This window comes from Eretmochelys imbricata, chromosome 2 (genome assembly GCF_965152235.1).
Source record: "Eretmochelys imbricata isolate rEreImb1 chromosome 2, rEreImb1.hap1, whole genome shotgun sequence".
Lineage (NCBI taxonomy): Eukaryota > Metazoa > Chordata > Testudines > Cheloniidae > Eretmochelys > Eretmochelys imbricata.
In genome coordinates, this window is record NC_135573.1 from 80703216 (window position 1) to 80728624 (window position 25409).

At 43.3% G+C, this 25409-nt stretch overlaps 1 protein-coding gene across 3 annotated transcripts in view; it reads left to right on the plus strand.

Annotated features, from left to right (window-relative positions):
- Positions 1–25409, plus strand: part of OSBPL1A (oxysterol binding protein like 1A) — a 154500-nt gene that overhangs the window by 25430 nt on the left and 103661 nt on the right. For all 3 annotated transcript variants that reach the window (XM_077810342.1, XM_077810341.1, XM_077810343.1), the window contains exons 2-5: positions 2764–2886; positions 12068–12153; positions 19453–19527; positions 24154–24265. In XM_077810342.1, the coding sequence (XP_077666468.1) occupies positions 2766–2886; positions 12068–12153; positions 19453–19527; positions 24154–24265 (394 nt within the window). In that variant the 5' untranslated portion in view covers positions 2764–2765. The remainder of the gene's footprint in view (positions 1–2763; positions 2887–12067; positions 12154–19452; positions 19528–24153; positions 24266–25409) is intronic.

The window sequence follows — 25409 nt, forward strand, 5'->3', positions numbered from 1 at the left end:
ACATGCCTCCAGCTTTCACCCTGACCACACCACACGATCCATCGTCTACAGCCAAGCTCTGCGATACAACCGCATTTGCTCCAACCCCTCAGACAGAGACAAACACCTACAAGATCTCTGTCAAGCTTTCTTACAACTACAATACCCACCTGCGGAAGTAAAGAAACAGATTGATAGAACCAGAAGAGTTCCCAGAAGTTACCTACTACAGGACAGGCCTAACAAAGAAAATAACAGAACGCCACTAGCCGTCACCTTCAGCCCCCAACTAAAACCCCTCCAACACATTATTAAGGATCTACAACCTATCCTAAAGGATGACCCAACACTCTCACAAATCTTGGGAGACAGGCCAGTCCTTGCCTACAGACAGCCCCGCAACCTGAAGCAAATACTCACCAACAACCACATACCACACAACAGAACCACTAACCCAGGAACTTATCCTTGCAACAAAGCCCGTTGCCAACTGTGCCCACATATCTATTCAGGGGACACCATCACAGGGCCTAATAACATCAGCCACACTATCAGAGGCTCGTTCACCTGCAAATCCACCAATGTGATATATGCCATCATGTGCCAGCAATGCCCCTCTGCCATTTACATTGGTCAAACTGGACAGTCTCTACGTAAAAGAATAAATGGACACAAATCAGATGTCAAGAAATATAACATTCATAAACCAGTCGGAGAACACTTCAATCTCTCTGGTCACGCAATCACAGACATGAAGGTCGCTATCTTAAAACAAAAAAACTTCAAATCCAGACTCCAGCGAGGAAACTGCTGAATTGGAATTCATTTGCAAATTGGATACTATTAATTTAGGCTTAAATAGAGACTGGGAGTGGCTAAGTCATTATGCAAGGTAGCCTATTTCCCCTTATTTTTTCCTAACCCCCCCCCCCCCCAGATGTTCTGGTTTAACTTGGATTTAAACTTGGAGAGTGGTCAGTTTGGCTGAGCTATTACCAACAGGAGAGTTAGTTTGTGTGTGTATGGGGGTGGGGGGGGTGAGAGAACCTGAATTTGTGCTGGAAATAGCCCACCTTGATTATCATGCACATTGTAGGGAGAGTGGTCACTTTGGGTGAGCTATTACCAGCAGGATAGTGAGTTTGTGTGGGGGGGTTTTGGGAGGGGGGTGAGGGGGTGAGAGAACCTGGATTTGTGCAGGAAATGGCCCAACTTGATTATCATGCACATTGTGTAGAGAGTTGTCACTTTGGATGGGCTATCACCAGCAGGAGAGTGAATTTGTGTGGGGGGGTGGAGGGTGAGAAAACCTGGGTATGTGCTGGAAATGGCCCAACTTGATGATCACTTTAGATAAGCTATTACCAGCAGGACAGTGGGGTGGGAGGAGGTATTGTTTCATATTCTCTGTGTGTATATAAAGTCTACTGCAGTTTCCACGGTATGCATCCGATGAAGTGAGCTGTAGCTCACGAAAGCTCGTGCTCAAATAAATTGGTTAGTCTCTAAGGTGCCACAAGTACTCCTTTTCTTTTTGCAAAGACAGACTAACACGGCTGTTACTCTGAAACGTATCTTTGTAGGCTATTATATAAAAGCAGCTCCCTGACTCTTTTCAAAGAGGTCACACTTCACTTACAACTTAAGGATTTCTTGCAGGTAGTTTTGAGTTGTGCTGTATCTTGAGGCAGTTCTGTTGTAGTAAGCAGCAAGCCAGGAACACGTTTTCTGGTGTATAATTCATGTGACATGTGCATGTGTGAGGACAACAAATGGACTCAATCTTGTGTATATAAGGGAGAAAAGGCAACATTTAAGAGGAATTTGAGTAAATGGTACTGTCGTCCACCCAGTTGCTTAAATTTTTCCATTGGGTTAGTATTGTGCTATTGTCCCTTTTATAAGGTCCTAAGAGTACCAAGATTGTATGATTGCTGTAATACAAGACCCTGTAAAATAGCACCCAACAGTGCTGAGCAGTCCCAGTTTTAGTTCACCTCACACTGATGGGCCTTTTTAAAATAAAGGATTAAGTCTCTTGTGGATGCTTATTTCAATGGCTCATCCTTCCTTTCACCTCAGGCAGCCAGTGGACAATTGGAATTTCTATGCATTCTCACCCCACAAACACTAATGGGCTCTGTTCTCCAGTTGATTTCTATTGCTAAAAGGACTCCAATTAATCCTCAGCCAAGCACTCAGACTAAACAGTATAAACTACTTTTGTTGCCCCTAAGTTTTAAGGGGTGGATAGAGGAAAAGGGGGAAAAGTCATTTTTTATATATATAGATGACATTTGTAGCAATGGTGGTGTTTGCTCATTAGCTAGGTATCTGAACTGAAAGCGGCCAGTTAGTAGAACATCTTTCATCTAAGCCATATCAGTGTAGTCTCTCTAGTATTCTAAATATTCATATCCCAAGCAGAATGAGCCTAAGTGAGCACATAGCCAAATGCTGCATGAGTTATGGTTTGCGTACATAGCATTCTTTGCTTGGTTAATACCCTGTGCAGAGTGGCCAAAAATTAGTTTGACAACTTACAACAATTGCCCTGTGATGGAAGTTCTAGAAATTTAAATGTGAGTAGCAGGATGAGAGGGAAACTGCAATAAATGGGGGGAAGTGAAGTAAAATGGAGAGGACACAGCTTGGAATAAATTACTACAAAAGTTGTAGTGTACCCTGTTTTATCTTGGCATGAAATTATGCTATAACTTTTTTCCTGGGGAAGAGAGGGAATGAAGCTATAACAACTAATAGTCTGTATTTATAATCTATTAGAGATGAGCACTGAAGCAGAACAGCAGCTTCTCCATGATGCTAGAAATGGAAACTGTGAAGAGGTTCGACAACTACTGGAAACCATGGACAAAGAAGAAGTAGTTGTTGACATCAACTGCAAAGGTTAGTATGATTAACTCTTAGCCGTTAAGGTTATAAACCTTAAGTGATGTAGGGCCCCCTCATTATCCTCTAAAAGATAAAACATCAAACTCTAACACACCAGGCATATACTTTTGCGTGGATGCATGTACATATAGAGCAGTGTGTATATGAGCCTCACCTAGTGGGGTAAAGTACAATGCTTTGAAAGTTCTCTTGTAAAAGCAGAATGCACTACTATGTAAAGGACCAGAAAGACTGCAGGAGTCCAATATGTTGGACTGTATATCGTTTCTTGGTTTTGGTAAGTAAGTGGTGCCATTTGCAAAGAACACTGATGCCATCTGCCAGCACTTCCAGTGATTGGACATGTCCTAATAAGTCTTGAACATGTTCTGCTGTAACTGTTTGTATCTTGCATCTTTCAGTCTTTGTAGTAGAGCACACCCCCAGTCAATACTTCATTTATAACTCACTTGAGAGGTAAGTCTACATATTTGATATCTGTAGAAGCTGGCGATAAGTGTATAACTATAGAACTTGGGCAGAGTAAGAGGGACCCTAGAAAGGGAGGGGATGGGGAAGAGGATAAATAGCTGATAATGTAGTGTTAACATTACAGTAGGGCCTGGAGACCCCAACTGGGATTAGATACTCCATTGTGTTATACGCTGTACAGACACGACAGTTGCCACCCCAGCAGTTTATGGTCTAGTTGGATGAGGTGCAGGGTGGAAGAGTAAATGGAGGTTTAAGAGAGGTGAAGTGACTGACTTGACCAAAGTTGCACAGCATGTCACTGGCAGCAATGGCAATAAAAGCCAGATATCTTGAGTCCAGTCCAGTGCTTTGTCCCCTGCACCATGTTCTCTCTCCTCTCCATTAATAAGCCATGGATGCTTCACTTATTAATGCCTCAACCTGTAAAATATCTAATTAGCTAATCCCCAAAAAGAGAATATGCATTTGTTCCACTCTCTTCTCAGTGGGAAGTGGGGAACAAATGGCTTAAAGAGCAGGGCTTTTTGTTTAAGACAGGATAAAAGCAAAGCTCTCTTAAAGAAGAATCTTGCATATAATTCAAGCCAACAGTATGTACAGTGAAAACTTACACCTATAAACAAATGGACTACTAAGCATAAAGATTCTTGCCTCAGCTGGATTTGTCATAACAAAGCTACAGAGATACCACCACTCAGCTGCCCATTATGAATTAACTTCCTCTGTTATACATGTATCTATCCACTATTGACATGGTATTGTCATTTATTTTCAGGTGTGAACATTAACAATATTATAGCATTAGTCTCAAAGAAATTGTACATGCTTACCCCATTTTTGGAGTTAAAATTTGGGACAAAAACAAAGTAAACCCTGCAAAGTCCACCGCAAACTCCACTTTAGGGGAAGTGCTGGATCTCTCCTAGAAAATAGTCTTTCTAGTCTCCCTCTTCCTACCTCCCCACCACTCATACACAGAGGCAGCAGTAGCTGGACCAACAACCCCGATTTGATCTTCTGATGTGTCAACCCTTCTCTTGAAGGACCCTCTGAGGTGTGGTTCAGTCCATGGTCTCTGCAGAGATTTTCAGTAGCATCATTCCAAGTGGTGCTGCTTTTGAGAAGTGCATACTTGTTCCATTGGAAATGGACTGAAAGATTTTTTTCCCTTAAGCTAATAAACATCCATTAGCTAGTAAACACCCTGACAGCTATATTGAATACGAATCTAGGATTGTACTAGGCACTGCAGACTTAATAACTTCCCTACCCTATATAACGTCCTGCCTAAAACAAGGGAGGTGGAGAAGGGTTACAACTTTAACTTTTGATCCTATGCTCTTTTTCCCTATCAACTTGAATGGTAATCCTCTTTTTTTTTTCGTGATCTGACTCCTTTAACTTCTTCCACACTCTTTCTCAGTACTCATTGCTTCTGGTTATTCCAGCAAAATGAGTTCAGTGTAAATGAAAAATAGTGCTGCTGACATTGGTGGGCGGTACAGAAATTCACTCTCCGTTATTGCCTTTCCAATTCCATGTTTCTGCTTTCTGTTTAGCTACTGTGTAGCTGATATAGTGACTTGCACAAAATGTGAACAGGAAGGATGATCTCTCTTGAGTGGCGGTTAATAAGAACTTCCTGAAAGCAATGTTTCTATTTGAACATCAAAGAAATTGATGACCAAGAAAGCTTGGTTTTCAGTTCTAAGGTTTTCCCCTCGATACCTTCTTGTATTGTCTGCTCTTCTTGTAAAACAAAGGTTTAATGTGAAGGTGTGACTGCCAACTTCAGTCTTCATTTTTGTCTACCTGTGTGTGCTCCACTAAGCCATCTCCTAATGGATGGTTTACAGGTTACTAAACAGTTTGAGATGGCTGACAAAAAACATTGCTGACCCACTTCAGTCCTGGTATAAGAATCCAGGCTTCACTGGAGTTGCAACAGCTTGCACCCGCTGAATTTGGCTCACTCTTCCTTGAAACAGTTTTATCCATGCTACAATGGCATAACCCTTTAGCAAATGCAGCATGGTACTCTAAGGCCATTTGTGCTAGCTTCCTTATTTTACATGTTGTTGTTTGCTCTTTTGTAGTGCTTGTAACTTGCAGCAAGAGCCTTCAGACACTTATAGGGCTTCAAAAATGCTACACAATAGCCATGGGCTTTTAATAAGTTTACTTATAGGAGGCTATTTGGTAGAGAAGTGACAAATTACTTAGGTTTTTATAGTGGTGATTTCATGTTTCACTTTGCTAAGAATCCCCTTCCTTTATTCTGTACAAATGCTTCAGTGGCATGTCAATATTCCATAAAGCTACACTAAAAACTACCTGAGCGACAATCTTTTTTTTTCCCCCCATAGTTTCTTTCAGACTTTAGAACAGATAATGTTCTGTTTTCCCCAAACCACCACTTCTGGAGTAAACAACACTTCTCTCCCTCTCTCTCTCTCTCTCTGACCCACATGTGAGCAGGCAGGCAGTAACCAGAACTAACCAAACTGTCAAAGTGAACTCTAACTGAAGGCACTGCACTTCAAAAGATGCACAAAACAAGGAGCCTGAGCCTAACCAAAGGGTTCTGCATGAGGTTGAGCTGGGTAAATCTCAAATCACTTTCATTTGAGAGGAGATTGCACAATGCTTTACTTTTTCTCCTGGACGGTGATAGGCACTGTAGAGATACAAGGAGGAGAGCATGAATTCTCAGTTCATCTGTTTCAGGGTCTTGTCACAGGAGTCGTAACTCAGTTTGACTTGAAGTGCCCAGTTGCTGTTGTGGCATCGCAGCCTTGTGGATAAAGGGGTTGAAGATCCAACTTTCCTCCAGATTGCTGGAGGAGGGATGGGAAACAATCCTGCAGTTGGGTGTGAAGCGCTCTCAGCTGATGTCTTGAGTGCTTGGTAGCTTCCTCATGCTTCAGACTTCTAGGAAACGGGTAGACAAGAACTACTACAGGCTTCCTCCTTGTGCTCCTGAAGACCAGGTGCAAAGCTTTGGCTGAAAGCCTCTAAGCTGTCATGAAGGGAGGATATGAATCCCGCACCCTTAGACGGGGGAGCTCAGCTGTTAGGTGGTATGCTTCTGCTGTCTTGCTGACATTTCTGGGCACCTGAGACACAGTGAAGGCTTAAGCAAAAGGTGACTCTAGAGGATGTGGGGGAAACTACCCTTGTGTTCTGAATTTAAACTGGCTGCACTTCACAACAGAACTACCTCACTTCAGTGCTATTGCTAGAAAGGGAGCTTGCATTGTTAGAGCAACTCATAAAGTCCAAGCTCACAGCGAAGCTTTTAAGTTAGCTACTCTAACAATAAAGCTGTTCAGAAAATGTAATAGCAAAACATTTTGACATCTCTGCAAGACAGTCCTCTTGGTTTTTTTTTCCAGTTTTGTTTAACTGCTTCATGAAGGATGTGGTGTCATTTTGGAGGTGTCTTCATGCACCAAGCTCTTTGAAGGAAACGGACATTAGGTGTGACTATTTTGGATGTATGACCATACTGATCGTGTCTGTCATCAGCTTTGCACATCTATGCAGACAGTAATAACATACTCTCACTTAATGGGGGGGACAGCAGAGTGCTTCTTGAAATGTCTTGGATGAGTGACTTAAACTGTGCCAAGACAGCTTATAGAGGAATGGCTCTACAGCAGGATTGTATCTAACAAATGCTAGTAGCTGACAGCACCAGACACCTAATTTGAATTGCTAGGAAAATTAGTGTTTTGGTGTTTGAAAGCAGTTGGTCTGATACCCTTGGCCATATTATTAATGTGGGTTGCTTAGCAAAAACACAACTTTTCACTCTAGCTGCTTCTTGCCCTTGAACTCCTGAAACTGTGTCTTTTGTGCAGAGAAGGAAAACTTTCCAGGTTAACACATAATACTGTTGGGTGACTTGTAGAAGTGAGATTGGGGTGTCTTTTGCATTACTCAGACTGGCAGTGTAGTCTTGGGTTTTTCCCCCAGGCTTTAAGTTTAAATGAAGATTTCATACTGTTGGCATCTGGGACTTTAGAATATGCTCCTTTCAAAACAATACATTGTAACTATATGTGCTGCAATAACTCAAATGCAGAAAATTTGCCACTACCCTTTTAAAAAAATCATGCTGGATCACTCTGGTAAAGGCTAACCAACAAGTGCAATTCAATTGAGATTCTGCCTTGGGCCTTAGCAAAGACTGCTCTCTTTCTCATGCCTGGCATTTCAGTTCTGTGTTATGGATGTCCTGTTTTGTGGGTTGGGGTTTATAATAAGGGGTGCTGGGTGCAGGTTTAATGCTGTCTTAATAGAGGTTGTAGCAGTCCATTTACTTACATTCTATACTGAATATACAAGCAAGTGATTAGATGGAAACAATAGAAGTCCTTCCTGAAGAGGACATTGTTACAGGGCTCATGTTGTGTGTTTACTTCAGTTGCTTCTGTACTATTTCTGGCAACCCTTATGCTCTTTCTTTTTCCTACCCCCTCAGTGATGATGATCCTGCTCTAGATAATGAAAATAGAACATTAAAAAAATGAAACCCTACACACCTTGCACTTCTGTTCAGTAGGCTCCTGTTTGTTGTGGCTGATAGTTGTTGCTCCAAAACTGATATACAACCTGCTGGTGGCATTCAACATGGAATGCGGTATATCTTGGTACTAGAGGAATGAATACTTTTCCCTTGGAGAAGCACAGTGTCAAATGGTAACAGACAAAAATCAGTGTAGTAAGGGATAACAAGCAGAAAGTCAAACATTCAGCAGAATGCACAAGTCCTAGTAACATAAGATGGTTACCATGCCTTATTAAAGGTTAAATATAGCATCTTGTTCCAACAGAACACAAAAAAGCAGATTTAACAATTGTGCTTGCTTTTGTGGGTTAATATTGGGATCCAAATGTTACATATAACTCTTACTTTTGCTGGGCTGTCACTTTAGTGGAGGATGGCTGATCACTCACCAGGCTGCTTCTTCCCGTGACTGAGGATGTTACCTCTTTTTAAAGCATGAAGCAGGGAAATGTCTTTCTGCCACATCAGTCTGGTATGAAAACATGAACAATGGAATTTTAACTAGCTGAAATCTGAACTGAAACTAAAGTTGTAAGCAAAACTGGCCACATGGGAGTCGCATCAAAACTTTCTTCTCACATGACTTGCTTTTTTAATGTTACTCAGACTTTCAATGTAACTTACTGCACTAATGTTTAGCAGAGATCTTAAATTTAATCAGATATACCTTTCAATTGCTAGGCCTCTCATTTGAATGTGTTTGTCCACTTCTAACTAAGATCTTGAGTGCATTAGACACTCTTTAGTCATATTCTTGCTTGGAAACTTTACATAAAGTAAGACACTGAAAGGGGAGGCTCCCAAAGAAACCACTCCATTTCAGTAAGACCAAAACCAAAAATTGGTCTAGTTGTGGCCCAAACTTTGCTGAACTTCCTGATCTCCAAGGGTTATTTTCAAAGCTCTCTGCATGCAGTCTAGAGAACATCTGTTAAGTCTTTCCAGCTACTAATATCTTTAAAAGATGTAGGCATGGGGATGTAAAGCTGGAAGGCCTGAAGTGTGTATGTGGGGGGCAGGAAGGTGTCTTGGAGGAGGGGAGGCAGCATACTGGCATCTCTAGTTTGCTGTAGACCTTGAAATGCTACATACCTAAACTGTTATCCTACACACAGTGATCTTAACCAAGAAGTCTGCCAGTATGGTTACCACTGTTGGAAGGGACCATAAGGATCTCATTTGCTTCACGGTCTTATGAGAAAATGTATAAATAAACCACTTTTATACATATTTAGATACTGCTATTGGTATCTAAATATGTATAAAAATTCAATAGGAAGGCCTCCCTGTAATATTGCTGTTGAAGGCTGAGAGGCAGTGATGACTGCATGGAGACTTAAAAGTGAAAAGGACAAACTAGGGTTGTGCTGAAAAAGATTGGCATGGCCTAGTCTAACATTAGAATCCTGAAGTTCTGTACAACTGATAATCCCATTAGAGCATGCGTAATGAGGTGGCTTTGAATCTTTCTGCCAATAACTTGCTATCCTTGTACTTGCCAAATAGTGGTTTACATGGCATCTATTTGCGCCGAGGTAATACTGCATAACAATCAAGGCTCAGTTGCCATTTTGAAGGCATGCAGTAAAGAGTCCTTTCCCAAGGAGCTTACAGTTGAGGCCACAGCACACTGCAGCAGGTCCATGAGACAGATGGGAGGTGGGGACAAAAATGGAAGGGAGAAGACAAGGTAACAAAGTAAGCGAATATCCTACAATATGAGGGCTCAACTTGCCACTTGAAATGAAGGTGCAGCTGGGATGGGGGTCAGCAATCTTCAAAGCTCTAAAAGTGAGAATTTGGGTAGGGGTGAAAACCTATTATATTAAATTAAGACCTCCTTATGGTTAAAAGGCCCTTAATGGTGCTTATCTATGCTGAAAATTGTTAGCAGGGCAACTACGGGAAAATAACTGAATATCAGTTCATGGTATGAGCCCCATCTTAAACACCAATTTTTTAAAGAAAGGTGTAGGGTTCTATGCTAGTGTTTTTGTCTTGTCTTTGGCAAATTTGTATGGGCTGCAGAGGTCTACTTGTAAGGCATACATGAGATGAAGGAAAACTTGATGATGGTACTACAATTTACACATTAGACCACTAATCTGTGTCCTCTCAATACCCCCACCAGTAACAAGCTTTGTGGCCGGTACTTAAATGCATCTTTAATATACAGTTTTTTGTGAGGTGCAGAACAGCTCTGCTTATTGTCTACATGTAGCAAGTAGAGAAACTAAGCTCAGTTACCAGCTCAGTGGAATTTCTTTCACTGTAATATGCATAATTTTAACCTAGAAATCTACCAGTTTGTTAAATAACAGTGAATGTTAACTAAAGCTGAAATTTCAGTGAATGTCAAATACAGGTAGTCCCAACTTCAGGGTAAACTATTCAGATTCAGAATAAATGGTGGTTATCCAAGAGCTTTGCTCTGTGTCCACTTCAAGCTGACTGTTCTGTTAGCTCCAGCGCCCTGTCAGTGAGATCTGAACATACATGCCTTATGGATTGCAAATGCTCTTGGTAACTGCTTGACATAGAAAGCCTTGCCAATGACAAGGCTGTTACCGGTGCATAGTATTCTTAAACATAAAGATAATTCAGGTTATAAACCAACTGGCTTCTCATGTGTTCTATGCTCTTAAGTGTAAGGGTTAGCTATGACTCTCTTAAGGCTCATATAAGAGGAATGGACTCAGTGAAACCAGAATTGACTTTTTAGACTCTTGTAGATTTAAAAAACAAACTAGTTCTTAGAATGCTATTTTCATCCATATGTGTCAAAGCACAAGAGTTAAGAAATATGGAAGCAACAATGTAATGCTAGGTTGATGCCCTATTAGAGATGCTCTAGTTCAGGGGTTCTCACAACAAATTTTCTGGCGGCCTCAGTGTAGCCACGAACACTGGTTGTTGGCCGCTCCCACAATTTTTTTCCTAAACTACTTAATTAACTTTAGGAAAAACAAATAAATATGCATGTTTACATATCCAAATCATTGTAATTGATTGATGTAGGTTTTTTGTAGACTCAATAGTAAAAACAATGTACAGTTATATTTTGGTGCCCCTGGCCCCTGCTGCCTACCCGGGCCCCACTGCTTCCACCCCATTGCCTTGGGCTCCCTTCCGTGGCCTCAGACCCCAGGCTCACCCCACTTCTTGCCTCTGAACCACAGCACTTGGTAAGGCCAGCCCTGCAGAAGCCCAGAGCCCGAGCCCCATGGCTGGAGTCAGGGGTGGGCTGAAGCCCAGAGCCCACAGGCAGAGCCCTGCTACTGTGTGGAGGCTGAAACTCAAAGCCCTCAAGTTGGGGGAAGTGGACTGAAGCCCACCTCAGGAGGCCTGCAGCTGATGCCTGCTGCCAGAGCCCTGCGGCTGCAGCCGGGTGAGGGGGGGACTATAGCTTGTCACCGGAGCCTCTGGCAGAACCGGGGGAGGCTGAAGCCCGCCCCTGAGTGCTGCAGGGCGGGGCCACTGCTTTGCCCCCCTCTCCTTCTCTGCACAAGAGGCTGCTGTGGCTGCAGGAAAAACCCCTGGTGGCCGCATTTGAGAAACACTGCTCTAGTTCAGCCAGAAGCTATGGGCTTGATGCAGTAATTAGTGGGGGGGCGGGGGGAGGGCGGAATTTTATTTTATTCTGCAGGAGGTCAGACTAGATATTCAGTCCTTTTTGGCCTGAAATCTATAAATGGCTGCTCTCACTGGCCCACCTTGATTATCATACACATTGTAAGGAGAGTGATCACTTTAGATAAGCTGTTACCAGCAGGAGAGTGGGGTGGGGGAGAGAAAACCTTTTGTAGTCGTAAACACCCATTTTTTCATGCTTTGTGTGTATAAAAAGATCTTCTATACTTTCCACAGTATGCATCCGATGAAGTGAGCTGTGGCTCACGAAAGCTTATGCTCAAATTGTTTAGTCTTTAAGGTGCCACGAGTACTCCTTTTCTTTTTGCGAATGCAGACTAACACGGCTGTTACTCTGAAAAATGCTCTCACTGTAGAGACTAACCATGCCTGTTATATGTGTGAGAGTTGGCAAGATGTTAGTTTACACTGAACTATTCCTACAGTCTTGTATTACAAAAGCATTTGTTTACCTGATGTTCTGTTTCATATTTTTAGGCAGAAGTAAATCTAATTTGGGTTGGACGCCTCTTCACCTTGCATGCTATTTTGGACATGGCAGTGTGGTCAAGGATTTACTGAAGGTATACTTAATGCTGTCTCTTTCTAAATGAGTCTGAAGATCCTACATAAAACAAGATAGTATCATGAAAAACATTAATACTATTTCATGATACCACAAGTTGTTCAAAGGACCAATAGCTATTGTCTACTTCTGAAACGTCAAAATAGACAGGAAAAGTGGTTTTTCTACTGAAGTGCAAACTGTTTACTTGAAGAGAAGCAATGCAATTCTAAGTGAAGACTATGAACTGTCCTTCTCACTAGTCATGTGCATGCTTGTATTTAATTACATGCTTGTACATGTACATATTTACATGGGAAAATATATGGAAATGTAGCAGGGTACAGATTATCCAACATTCTTGGAATGCATCGGAGACAACTGTTACAGAAAGTGGAGAAAGCAACTAGGAGAAGAGGCAATTCTGGTTTTGATTCTGACAAACAGAGGAACTAGTTGAGAAGTTGAAGGTGGAAGGCAGCTTGCGTGAAAGTGATCATGAAATGCAATAGAGTTTGATTCTAATGAATGGTAGGAGGGAAAACAGCAGAATAAAGATGATGGACTTTGAGTTTGCTAAAGTCTGCCTTCTTACAGGATTGGTAGGAAAGATCCTATAGGAATCAAGTGGAAGGAGAAAAATGTTCAGGAGAGTTGGCAATTTTTTTAAAGAAACCTTATTAAAGGCACAAGGACAAATGATCCCAATGTGGTAGGGAAGATAGGAAGTATAGGAGACTTCTGTAATGACCTGAAACTGTCATTCAAAATGTGGAAACTACATCAAATTACAAAAGACAAATATTAAAAAACAAACCCACAAGCATGTAGGGACAAAATTAGAAAGGCCAATGTACAAAACAAGATTAAACTAGCTAGGGACATAAAGGATAACAAACATTTTACAATCCATGAGAAGCAAGGGGAAGACCAAGGACTGGGTAGGCACATTACTCAATGTGGAAGGAGAGACAATAACAGAAAATGCATCCGATGAAATGAGCTGTAGCTCACGAAAGCTTATGCTCAAATAAATTGGTTAGTCTCTAAGGTGCCACAAGTACTCCTTTTCCTTTTTTTTTTTTTTTTTTTTTTTGAGAAAATGCAGCAATAGCTGAAATGTTAAATGGCTTTTTTGTTTGCGTTTACCAAACAAGTTAGTTGGAGATTGGATAACTAACACAGTGAAAATCACTGTAAAATGGGGTAGGATCTGAGACTCAAATAGGAAAAAAAAACAAGTTAATTAGTTAGATAAGTATCTTCAAGTCTGCAGGGCCAGATGAAATACTTCCTAGAATATTTAAGGAACTAGCTGAAGAGATCTCTGATCCATTAGCAATTAAGACTACATTTTAGTCATGGGTATTTTTAGTAAGTCATGGACCAGTCACAAGCCGTAAACAAGAATTCACAGCCTGTGACCTGTCCATAACTTTTACTATATACCCCTAAGTAAAACTTGGGCTGGGGCCCTGTGGGTGCTTGGGGAGGGGGGCCCTGTCCCTGCCATGAGCTCTGGCTCCACAGCTCCCATTGGCCAGGAACTGGAGCCAATGGGAGTTGTGGGGGCAGTGCCTGGAGGCGGGGGCAGTGCACAAAGTTCCTTGGCCCCTTTGCCTAGGAGCTGCGGGGACATGCTGGCTGCTTCTGGGGAGCCCCCTGAGGTAAGTGCTCCCCCAATCCCCTGCCCCAACCCTGAGCCCCCTCCCCATACCCAAGATGCTGCTGCTGAGGGGCAAAGGGTGCAGTGGCCCAAGACTGCACCAGCAGCAGTTGGTGCAGCTGGCCCAGGGGCTATCCGAGCAGCTGCACTGGCCGCTGCAGAAGTCACAGCTATCATGAAAAGTCACAGAATCTGACCTTCGTGATAGACATGCAGCCTTAGTAATTATTTTTGAGAACTCATGGAAGTTGAGGGAGAGACCCAAGGACTGGAAAAAGGCAAATATACAGTAGTACCTGTCTATATTTGCTTTTCATAAACAACCCAGGGACTTAGACTAGTTAGCTTAACTTCGGTATCTGGAAAGTTAATGATGCAAATCAATCAATTTATAAGCACCTTCCTAGAAGAAAATAAGGTGTTAAGTAACAGTTGACATGCTTTGACATGATTTGCTCTTGACAAATCCAACCTAATATCCTTTTTTGGTAGAATAGGGGAGACAGTAGAGATGATATATCTTGACTTTAGAAAGGCTTTGATTCTGTCTCTCTGATTCTCAGAAACTAGAGAAATATATGGTACACAACTGGTTTGGAAAATCATTCTAAAACTAGTTATCAAATGTTTCACAATTGAGCTGGAAGGGCATATCAAGGGGAGTCCCGCAGGGGTCTGTCCTGGGTCAATTTCTAATTAATATTTTCATAAATAATTTTAATAATGGCATAGAGAGTGCATTTATGAAGTTCATGGGTGATGCAAACCTGGAGGGGTTGCAGTTCCTTTGGAGGACAGGATTAGAATTCAAAATGATATTGGCAAACTGGAGAAATGGCCTGAAGTAAATAGGATGGAATTCCATAAGGACAAATACAAAGTACTGTGCTTAGGAAGGAATAATCAATTGCACAAATACAAAATGGGAAATAACTGTCTAGGAAGGAGTACTGCAAAAATGGATCTGGGGGGTGTGATACAGGAGGGCCAGGGAGAGTGGTAGAGGGGAAATATATAAGCCCTAGGCTAATTAAGGTGTGGTTCCCTGTAGACTAGGGAGGGTGGCTACAGGTTAATTGGAGCACCTGTAGTCTATTAAGGCCCTGTCACAAACCCAATAAAACCCCCTGCTTCAGGCAGGCAGAGAGGGGGAGGAAGGAGAGGACTGGAGCTTGGAGGTGTTTTGAAAAACCAGGGAGACCCTGCCCCAGCAGGGGAGGGAGACTCCCTTCCACAGCGTCTAAGATCCGAAGGTACCCCACCCAAGGGGGAACAGGGTAAGAACCCGCAGGGGTTGAGAGGGGCTGGGGCTCAGAGTGAGGAGCAAACCTAGAACCCTCCCCTGCTTCCCTCCTCTACCACCTACCCGGGCCACTAGCGGGATCCTCTGTGCCCCAAGAGCAGGGGCAAGGGGTGGCATCTTAGCCCCCTGCCAAGAAAAGCGCAGGACCTACCATACTAACATCGGCTATCTTGTCACAGGGGTTATAGTGGATCACAAACTAAATATGTCAGTTATATAATACTGTTGCCAAAAAAACCACATCACTCTGGATGTATTAGCAAGAGTGTTGTAAGCAAGACACAAGAATAATCATTCCACTCAACACTGATAAGGCCACAACTGGAGTATTGTCCAGTTCTGGATACTACACTTCGGGAAAGATGTGGACAAATTGGAGAAAGTCCAGAGGAGAGCAAATTATTGAAGGTCAGGAAAACATTGTAGAAAAATTTGTTTCATCTGGAGAAGAGAAGACTGAGAGGAGACAAGTCTTCAAATACATGAGGTTATAAAGAGGGTAATAAATTCTCCTTCTCCGCTGAAGACAGAGGAAGTAGTAATAGGCTTAAATTTCAGCAAGGGAGACTTGGGTTAGACATTAAGAAGCTTTTCCTAATGTAAGGGTAGTTAAGCACTGGAATAAATTGCCTAGGGAGGTTGTAGAATCTTCATCATTTGGAGGTTTTTCAGAACAGGTTACACCAACATTTGTCAGGGATGGTCGAGGTCAGGGATTCTCAAACTTCACTGCACCATGACCCACTTCTGACAACAAAAATTACTTCACGACACCAGGACCAGGGACCAAAGCCCCACTGCCCTGGATGGCAGGACCAAAGCCCAAGCCCCACCTGTCTGGGCAGTGGGGTCAAAGCTGAAGCTCAAGGTCTTCGGCCTCAGGCAGGGGTCCTGCAACCTGAGTCCTGCTGCCCAGGGCTGAAGCCCTCAGGCTTTGGCTTTGGCCCTCAGTAGTCGGGCTCGGGCTTCAGCCCTGGGCTCCAGCAAGTCTAAACCAGCCCTTGTGACCCCATTCAAAGGGGGTCACATCCCACTTTGGGGTCCTGTCCCACAGTTTGAGAAACACTGGGAACTGCTCAAACTGGGGCAGGCCTCCCAAGGGAGGCCGAGGAATGTGTTGGGGAGTGAGAGCTGTGTGCAACCTGGTGCTCAGATTTCCATCCCCAACCCCTGGGACGTGGCTCAGGCTGTCCTTCCCACCCCTACTTCAATCTCTCACCAGGAAGTGCAGCATGGGCTCAAGCTCTCCTTCCCCCACATCCCTCACCTGAAGGTGGCAGGGCTCTGGCTGTCAGCTTCGGGGTGGCAGTAGCAGCATCAGTATCCCTTTTCACAGCAGACTTAGCTCCCCATTGCAACCCTTACTTCTGCTATTCATCAAGGTCACTTTTCACATGGCCTCCCTTGCTTCTGTGTGCTACTGGCAGGGCACTGCCTTCAGAGCTGGGTGCTCGGCCAACAGCTGCTGCTCTCCACTCTGCCTTCAGAGCTGGGTGGCAGTATATGTATGTGGAGGGAGGGGGCCATAAACTACTGAACACACAAAGAAGGGGTACCTGTTCAAATAAGTTTGAGAACTACTGGTCTAGATAATACTTAGCCCTGCCTCAGTGCAGGGGACTCCCCAAGATGACTGTCAGGTCCATTCCAGTCCTACACTTCTATGTGCTTATGTACTGTTGCGCTTGTAGGCAGCTAACTACATAGGAGCTGCAAGGGGGGGTAACCCCCCACCCCACCCCAAGGTCAGCACCTCCCCAAACCCCTGCCCCTAGCCCTGAGCCCCCTCACATACACCCAAAGTGCTGCTGCCAGAGCAGCCCCTGAGCCAGCACCAGCCACTGCAGAAATTCCAGAGGTCATGGAAAGTCACAGAATCAGTGACCTCAGTGACTGACTTGCAGCCTTAGGCATAACCAGTGTTGGCAGTTGTGCTCCACAAAAGCTAACCAACTATCTGCAAAGTACAGCTAATTGCAGCATTCAGATACATGCACCAAAAACAAATGTGCCTTTTTTTGCTTTTTCCTGAAAGCCACACAGTGAATGGGAGGGGTGACTTCTTTTAAATTGATTTGGAAATAAAAAGAATAGATCTAGGTAAACTTGGATCTGGTTCTACATGGAAAAATTAATAATCGGGAGATTCTGGTCTGGGAAACTGACTGAGATTTTGCTACAAGGATTCCATCTCTAGTCCTACAAACAAAGCTAGTATCAACAAATGATACTGTCCCTGACCCAAAGACTTTGCTTACAGCATAGAGTAAACAAATGGCAAGCCTTCAGGGTGGGAAGGGGGGAGATTGTCAAATCCTCTTAATATGTGGATCAGTGTCGTACAAAAATGGGTGAGTGCTAGTGCCCTTCTTACAGACAGAGTGATGGATGGAGGTTAAATAGACGGTGACTTGTCCTGGGGCAAAAAGGAAAGGTGTTTCATGTCCTCTGTGTATATAAATCTCCCCATTTGTGTTTTCCACTGAATGCATCTGATGAAGTGAGCTGTAGCTCATGAAAGCTTATGGTCTAATAAATGTGTGAGTCTCTCAGGTGCCACCCTGAGAGACTCAGGGTGGCCCTCCTTTTCTTTTTGCGGATACAGACTAACACGGCTGCTCCTCTGAAACCTGTACTAGGGCAGTGGTTCTCAACCAGGGGCCCAGGACCACGGGGGGAGAGCAGGTTTCAAGGGGGCTGCTGAGCGGGGTCTGTGTTAGACTTGCTGGAGCCCAGGGTAGAAAGCTGAAGCCCACCACAGGGGGCTGAAGTCTGGGGCCCTGAACCCCACCACCTGAGGCTGAAGCCAAACTTAACTTTGCAGGGGCCCCTGTGGCATGGGCCGCCAGGCAGTTGCCCTGCTTGCTGCTACTAAACGGTGGCTCTGGTTTTTATATGAAGAAAACCAGTTGTGGTGGCACAGGTGGGCTGTGGAGTTTTTATAGCATGTTGGAGGGGCCTCAGAAAGAAGAGGTAGGGAACCCCTGTCCTAGGGTACTCTGTGGCAGTCAGGAATAGACCTAATCTCCTGACTCTAGTCTCGTGAGCTCAATCACTAGACCAGTTTCCCAGCTATAGTAAAACCACATAGTCCCATTAGTTCTGTTGCATATGCAGCTTGTCCTGATCTTTCTGACCATTTTAAGAGCAGGGTTCAGCAGGTGCAGTGTTTTGAAATGGGATTTTAAAGCGTGAGAGAGGGAGCAAGGATCTCGGGTGCAGGAAAGGAATGGGAAAGATGGAGCTGAGATTCAAACAGGAATACAGTGGTACATTGCCTTTATGGTGCATAGAGGAGTTTCCACTTGATGTGGAAAAGGGCAGGGAGCCAGTGAAGAGATCATGAAACCTGCTAGTCGTGGCCCATTTAATCTTTTGAAGAGGAGACTCCACTACAGTGTATAATAGTACTACAGTGTGATGTCTTTCAAGTGGAGTGAAACTAAAGCTTTAATGGCTGCTGTATGCAACTTGTGCGTGGAGATGAGTGACAGCAAAACAAAGGTTATGTCTACACCTTAAAAAGTTAAGTCGACCCAGCTACATCACTCAGGAGTGTGAAAAATCCACACCCCTGAGCAAAGTGGTTAAGCCAGCCTAACTGCTGGCATAGACCGCTCTAGGGCTGTGTCTACGCTACCCCTTATTTCATATAACTTATATTGCTCAGCGGGGTGAATAACCCCCTCCCCTCCCGATTATGTAAGTTACACCAACATAAGCGCCAGTGTGGACAGCACTATGTCGGCAGGAGAGCTTCTCCTGCCAACCTGACTACCGCTGCTCATTGGCGGTGGTTTAATCATGTTGACGGGAGAGCTCTCTCCCATAGAGTGACTACACTAGAGGTCTTGTAGCAGTGCAGCTGCATTGGTACAGTGGCGTCACTGTAAACTCTCTAGTGTAGACATAGCGTAGGCTGACTAAAAAATTCTTCTGTTGAACTAGCTACTCTCTCAGGGAAGTAGCTTAACTACAGAGATGGGAGAACCCTTCCTGTTACGGTTGTGAGTATCTACGCTGAAGCAGTAGAACAGCACTGCTGTAGTGGTTTAAGTGTAGACGCAGCCCCAGTCTGAATTTGTTCCCTTTCACAAGGGCTCCTTGTTGTAGATTTCCTCCCCTCTAAATCTTTCCGTGTTATCACTGATTTACAACTATAGTGAGACACCGGCTTTTCAACTATACTGGGACACACAGAAAACCTCCTAATTCATTCTTGACAAATAGGTTATAAACCAAGAGGTGTCGGTAACACTGAGTTCTTTCTGGATGGAATATTTTTTGTAGAGGTAACCTACTGACCTGCCTGTGTTTCCAGCATTACTTAACTGTCTCTGTCTTGGCAGGCTGGTGCAGAAGTAAACGTGTTAAACGATATGGGGGACACACCACTGCATCGTGCAGCCTTCACTGGACGCAAGGTAAAAATACACTTTTGTCTAACTACTTGTGTTCCACCCTGTGTGGTTCACAGGATGCATAAGGCAACCCCAGCATAAGATTGTGTCCCCATAAAGGGTGCTATAATGTGTCAATGGAGTCTAAAATGTTAAGTGGTTTAAAATAGTAACACATTGAAGCCAAAGCATTTGAGGTAGGAAAAATCCTTGTAGCAGCACATTCTAGAAAGCTAGATTTTAGGCACATTAAAATTAGTCCTTTGGTAGTCTGTCTAATCCTCAGTTTGGTTTGTTTGTTTTTTTTGGTTTTTTTGGCAGAGAAATAACTGCTTTTTTTCCCCTGGGGGGGTAGGGGAGACCTCAGTCTTCCTTCTCCATAGCTACTGTTTCCTTTTTCGTTCTCCAGGATGTGGTTGGCAGCTGGAAAGGGGGAACATAATCATTTTCCTCTGTTGAAGCACTTTACCTGCATGCCTGTCTGTACAGTCATTCCTACGTCACTCGTGCTATGTGCGTGGGGTAAAGCACTTTAGTGCGGGAGCATAGCACTAATCAGCCTCTCAGCTGTAAATGCTGGTTGTCAGATGGAAGGCAGTTTGGAGGGATGGGAGAAGTAGCTATTTCTGCATACAACTTGACAGACCACTTATTAATCTCTCACAAACCATAGCAGAAAGCAGTGATGCTCAGATGCCAGTGGTTCAGAAGTCAAATTATCGATAAACATTACCCAAATGAGCCACAGTAGTGTGAATTCATTGTTGCATTTACTATAGTACCTGTATATTCATATTTAAACAGTATGATGGAAGATATTTAGTTTTTACTAATATTTCCGATCATACTGTTTTAAATAGACTATAATTATTTTCACAGCAAAATGACTATTTTATCAACTACAACTGGTTAATAACATAGTAAAATCATCGTGAATGGTTAATAATTAAATCAGTATTTTAATATCATGTGCTGCAAATAGCCTCAGGAGACACATTAAAGAGCCCCTTGCAGCTCAAGACTCTGAGTATCGCTGCCATAAAGAATAATTAGACTTAATTTAAGAATGGCCATACTGAGTCAACCACTTGTCCATCAAACCCAGTATCCCGTCTCCGACAGTGGGCAGTGCAGATGCTTCACAGGGAATGAACAGAACCTGTCAATTATAGAGTGATCCGTCTCCTGTCATCTAGTCCCAGTGTCTGGCAGTCAAGAGGTTTAAGGACACCCAGAGCATGGGGTTGTATCCCGACCATCTTGGCAAATAGCCACCGATGGACCTGTCCTCCATGAACATATCTAATTCTTTTTTTGAACCCAGTTATACTTTCGACCTTCACAACATCCCCAGGCAACAAGTTCCACAGATTGACTGTCTACTGCATGAAAAAGTACTTCCTTTATGGGTGTGTGCGCGTAGGGGGGTTGTCTTTTTTTTTTTTTTAAACCTGCGGCCTTTTAACTTCATTGGGTGACCTCTGGTTCTTGTTATGTGAATAATAAATATTTCCCCCTACACTTTCTCCATACCATTCATAATATTACAAACCTCTATCTATGTCCCCCCATAGTAGTCTCTTTTCTAAACTGAACAGTCCTAGTCTTTTCAATCTCTCCTTGTATAAAAGTTTTTCCGTACCCCTAATGACTTTCATTTGCTTTTCTCTGTACCTTTCCTATTCATCTTGTTTGAGATGGCATGACCAGAACTGCACGCAGTATTCAAGGTGTGAGTGTACTATGCATTTGTGTAGTGGTATTGTATTTTCTGTCTTATTCCTTTCTAATGGTTCCTAACGTTGTAGTGGCAGTCAAAAAAGCTAACACATTGAGCAGATATTTTCAGAGAATTATTTGACTCCAAGATCTTTTTAGAGTGGTAACAGCTAATTTAGACCCCATCATTTTGTATTTATAGTCAGGATTATTTTTTCTAATGTGCATTACTTTGCACATATCAGACTTGAATTTTATCTGCTGTTTTGTTGCCCAGTCACCCAGTTCTGTGAGGTTCCTTTGTAACTCTTCGCTACCGGGTTTGGACTTGCCTATCTTGAGTAACTTTGTATCATCTGCAAATTTTGCCACCTTACTGTTTACCCCTTTTTCCAGACCATTGATGAATATGTTGAACAGCACTGGTCCCAATACAGATCCCTGCTATTTACCTTTACCCCCTTTACCTCTCCATTTTGAAAATTCCGCATTTATTCCTACCCTTTGTTTCCTATCTTTTAACCAGTTACTGATCCATGAGAGTACCTTCTCTAATCCCATGATTACTACTTTGCTTAAGAGTCTAGTCAAAAACTTTCAGAAAGTCCCAGTACACTGCCAACTGGATCACCCTTGTCCATGTGTGTGTTGACGCTCTCAAAGAATTCTAATAGACTGAGGCATAATTTCCCTTTACAAAAGCTGTGACTCTTCCCCAACGTCGTGTTCATCCATGTGTCTGATAATTGTGTTCTTTACTGGAGCTTCAACAAATTTGCTGGATACTGAAGTTAGGCATACCAGCCTATAATTGCCAGGATTGCTTCTGGAGCCTTTTTTAAAAAATCGGTGTTATGTTAGTTGTCCTCCAGTCATTTGGTACGGAGGCTGATTTAAGTGATAGGTTCACAGTTGGTAGTTCCTTCAGAACTCTTGGGTGAATACCATCTGGTCTTAGTGACCTGTTACTAGGGCCCTACCAAATTAATGGTCATAGGAATTTAAAAATCACAAATTTCATGATTTCAGCTATTTAAATCTGAAATTTCATGGTGGTGTAATTGTAGTGTACTGACCCAAAAAGAGTTTGGGGGGCTGGGTGTCACAAGGTCATTGTAGGGGGTGTTTCAGTACTGCTACCCTGACTTCTGCACTGCTGCTCACGGTGGCACAGCCTTCAGAGCTGGGCAGCTGGAGAGCGGCAGCTGCTGGCCGGGAGCCCAGCTCTGAAGGCAGAGCAGCCGTCAGCAGCAGCACAGAGGTAAGGAGGGCATGGTATGGTATTGCCACCCTTACTTCTGTGCCGCTGCCTGCAGAGCTGGGCCCTCAGTCAGCAGCCACCTCTCTCTGGCCGCCCAGCTCTGAAGGTAGCGCAGAAGTAAAGGGTAGCAATATAGTGACTCCCGCTCCCCCCCAAAAATAACCTTGTGACCCTGCTGCAACTCCCTTTTGGGTCAGGACCCCCAATTTGAGAAATTCTAGTTCTCCTCTCCCCTGGTGAAATCTATATAGTATGGGGGGGAAGGAGAGGGAGATCAGATTTCGTGCTCAGTGACACATTTTTCACGGCTGTTAATTTGATAGAGCCCTACCTATTACTGTTTAACTTGTCAGTTTGTTCCAAATTTCCTCTATTGATGCCTCAATCTGGGATAATTCCTCAGATATGTCACCTTTTTTAAAAAGAGGCTCAGGTGTGGGAATATCCCTTTGCATCTGTCTTCACTGCAGAAGATGTAAGAATTCATGGGCAGCGGGTATAATAGTCCAGGGAAGGTTTGGTCTTCTCTCACACTGCTGCTGACCCACTGCTAGACACCTGAGCTGTGGTGGCCCCGCCCCTTCTCCGAGGCCCCCACCACCTGCTGCTGTCTCCCCTCAGGAGCATGGGGGAGTGAGGAGTGACAGAGAGCCAGCAGTGGGTGGGGGAGTGAGGAGGCTCCAGCCAGTGGGCCAGCCCAGTACTTGAGGGTGGGGGAGAGGCTGGGGCTCCTCCGGTCCTGTGGGGGCCCCTTAGGGCTTCTGTTATGGGGGTGGAGGGGTCTGGGGCAGAAGGGGCGGGGCTAGTGGGCTAGCCTCCCCAGAGCGGGGTTTCATCTGGTGCCCATGAAAGAATTCATTTAGCTTTTATGCAATGGTCTTGTTTTCCTTGAGTGCTGCTTTAGCACCTTGATCATCCAGTGGCCCCACTTATTGTTTGGCAGTCTTTCTACTTCTGATGTACTTAAACATTTTTTTGCTGTTTGTATCTTAATTCTTTTTTTGGCTTGCCTAAATATAGACTTTAAGGCTGACTTGTCTGGATTAGTTGGATATTAGTTGCATAGCTAAAGGGGATTGAAATCACTTGTGTTAAGTGCTCATTCGTATGAAGCTCTATATCCAATAAGCCTAGAAACAATATTGTAAATACTGATCTCCTATCCACTTATTACGTAGAATACCAGAATTAAGATGAGTAGATTCAGTAGCTAATTAATATGAACAACTTGCTCTTTCAAACAGAAGCCATTTGCCTCTTAATGCTGTATAGGCATAAACATGTAAAATGTAGATCTGATTCTCATATGACCATATGGTTACGCAGCAGAAAGTGTTGTCTCTGATCAGCTTTGAGTGATACTTAAAGTTCTCCAGTACAAGATTCCTTACTACAAGTGTTTATTGTCACACTCTTGAGTAAGATGTCTTTATGCCTGACTTTACTGCTGTGTATCTTCAAGTCCAGGTAACTTCCTGTGGTCCCTTTATTCCAAATAATACAACAGGATTGTGATTTTCTTCCCTTGCCATGTTTTACCAACTCATTGTGGCAGTGAACCAGTTACACGCTGCTAGGCTCACAAAGGAGGGTTGCAAAACAGTGGACCAACCCAGTTCTAGGAAAGTGCCATTGTGATAAAACATCATAACTTTGAACTTTTCTTGCAGGAGGTGGTGATGCTGCTCTTACAGTATGATGCTGATACTTCTATTGTTAACGGGGGTGGACAGACAGCAAGAGATGTTACACAAGATAAAGAGATCAATAATATGTTGGAAGGTAACTTCCTGTGTCTTCACTGCCTTTCATAAGCATTTGTAGCTCTGAAGAAAGCTGCTTCGCCTACAAGTTCACTTGATTTCAAAGTAGCTTCTGGTTCAAAACTAATTAAACTAATTTTCAGTCACTTCTATTGTAAAAACACTGACCAGTCAATACAACAGGGCTGTTTGTTAGTGCCTTTGAAAGAAGCCTTAAAAATTATTTGTAAATGCTGTTTCTGATCAAAGTTAGGGCCTTAAAGGCAACACTGTTTGTTTGTTTGTTTTTTTTCTCTGAGCCCTTTAATGATGTGGGCTATGTATAGCACTCAAAGCCCTAGCTCACTGCATAGGGGAAAGTAATCTAAGCATGTGCTGATAACAGAAGCTGCTTTGTGTGTAACGAGATGGGATATAAACCACTTCACTTGGATGCAAACATAATTTCTAGCATTTTGCAAAGATAGTGGGCAAACCTGCTCAGACATCAGTGACTCTGCTAGGTGTCAGAGGAATTGGAAACAGATTTGAGGATCTTTCCTGCAACTCTGCTTCTCTAACCACTAGATAGTGTTTAGAGAATAATAATTTCTCCACTCTAAAATTCTCACCTACAAAGAGGCTAGGTAGGTTGTAGGGCATCTTCGCAGGGGAATAGAAAAGGGAAATCTGCCCAATTTAACTTTGAGTACCAAATGGTCAATGGGAAAAGACGCTCTGAATCATTCACAAACTTACCAGGTCTTGCTCTGGACAATTTCAGCTCTGAAAGTGGGGACCCTGTCCAAGTGATTTTGGGTCTCCAGCCTGAGATGAAGCAAAGGGGTGTGACTTCCAGAGAGCAGGTGCTTAACATTTTTTGAAAATCAGATCTTAAAGGTGTCAAAAGTTGAATACCCAAAATTGATTTACTTTTTAAAGTCTTGACCTGTACTGCTTTCAAAAAGCAAGTATGTTTTATGTATTGATTCACTACTATGCTATCTGCAAACAAAGGGTAAGAAAATAACTATCACTTAGCCCCAGTACTGCCACCAGGAATACTTTTTAGATGTGGGTTCTTGACAACATAACCCTGAATAGACTTTATGAATAATTGATCTTAATTAAAATGTAATTCTTTAATTTGAACAGTTTGGTACATGTGGCTCTTAAAGTCAAAT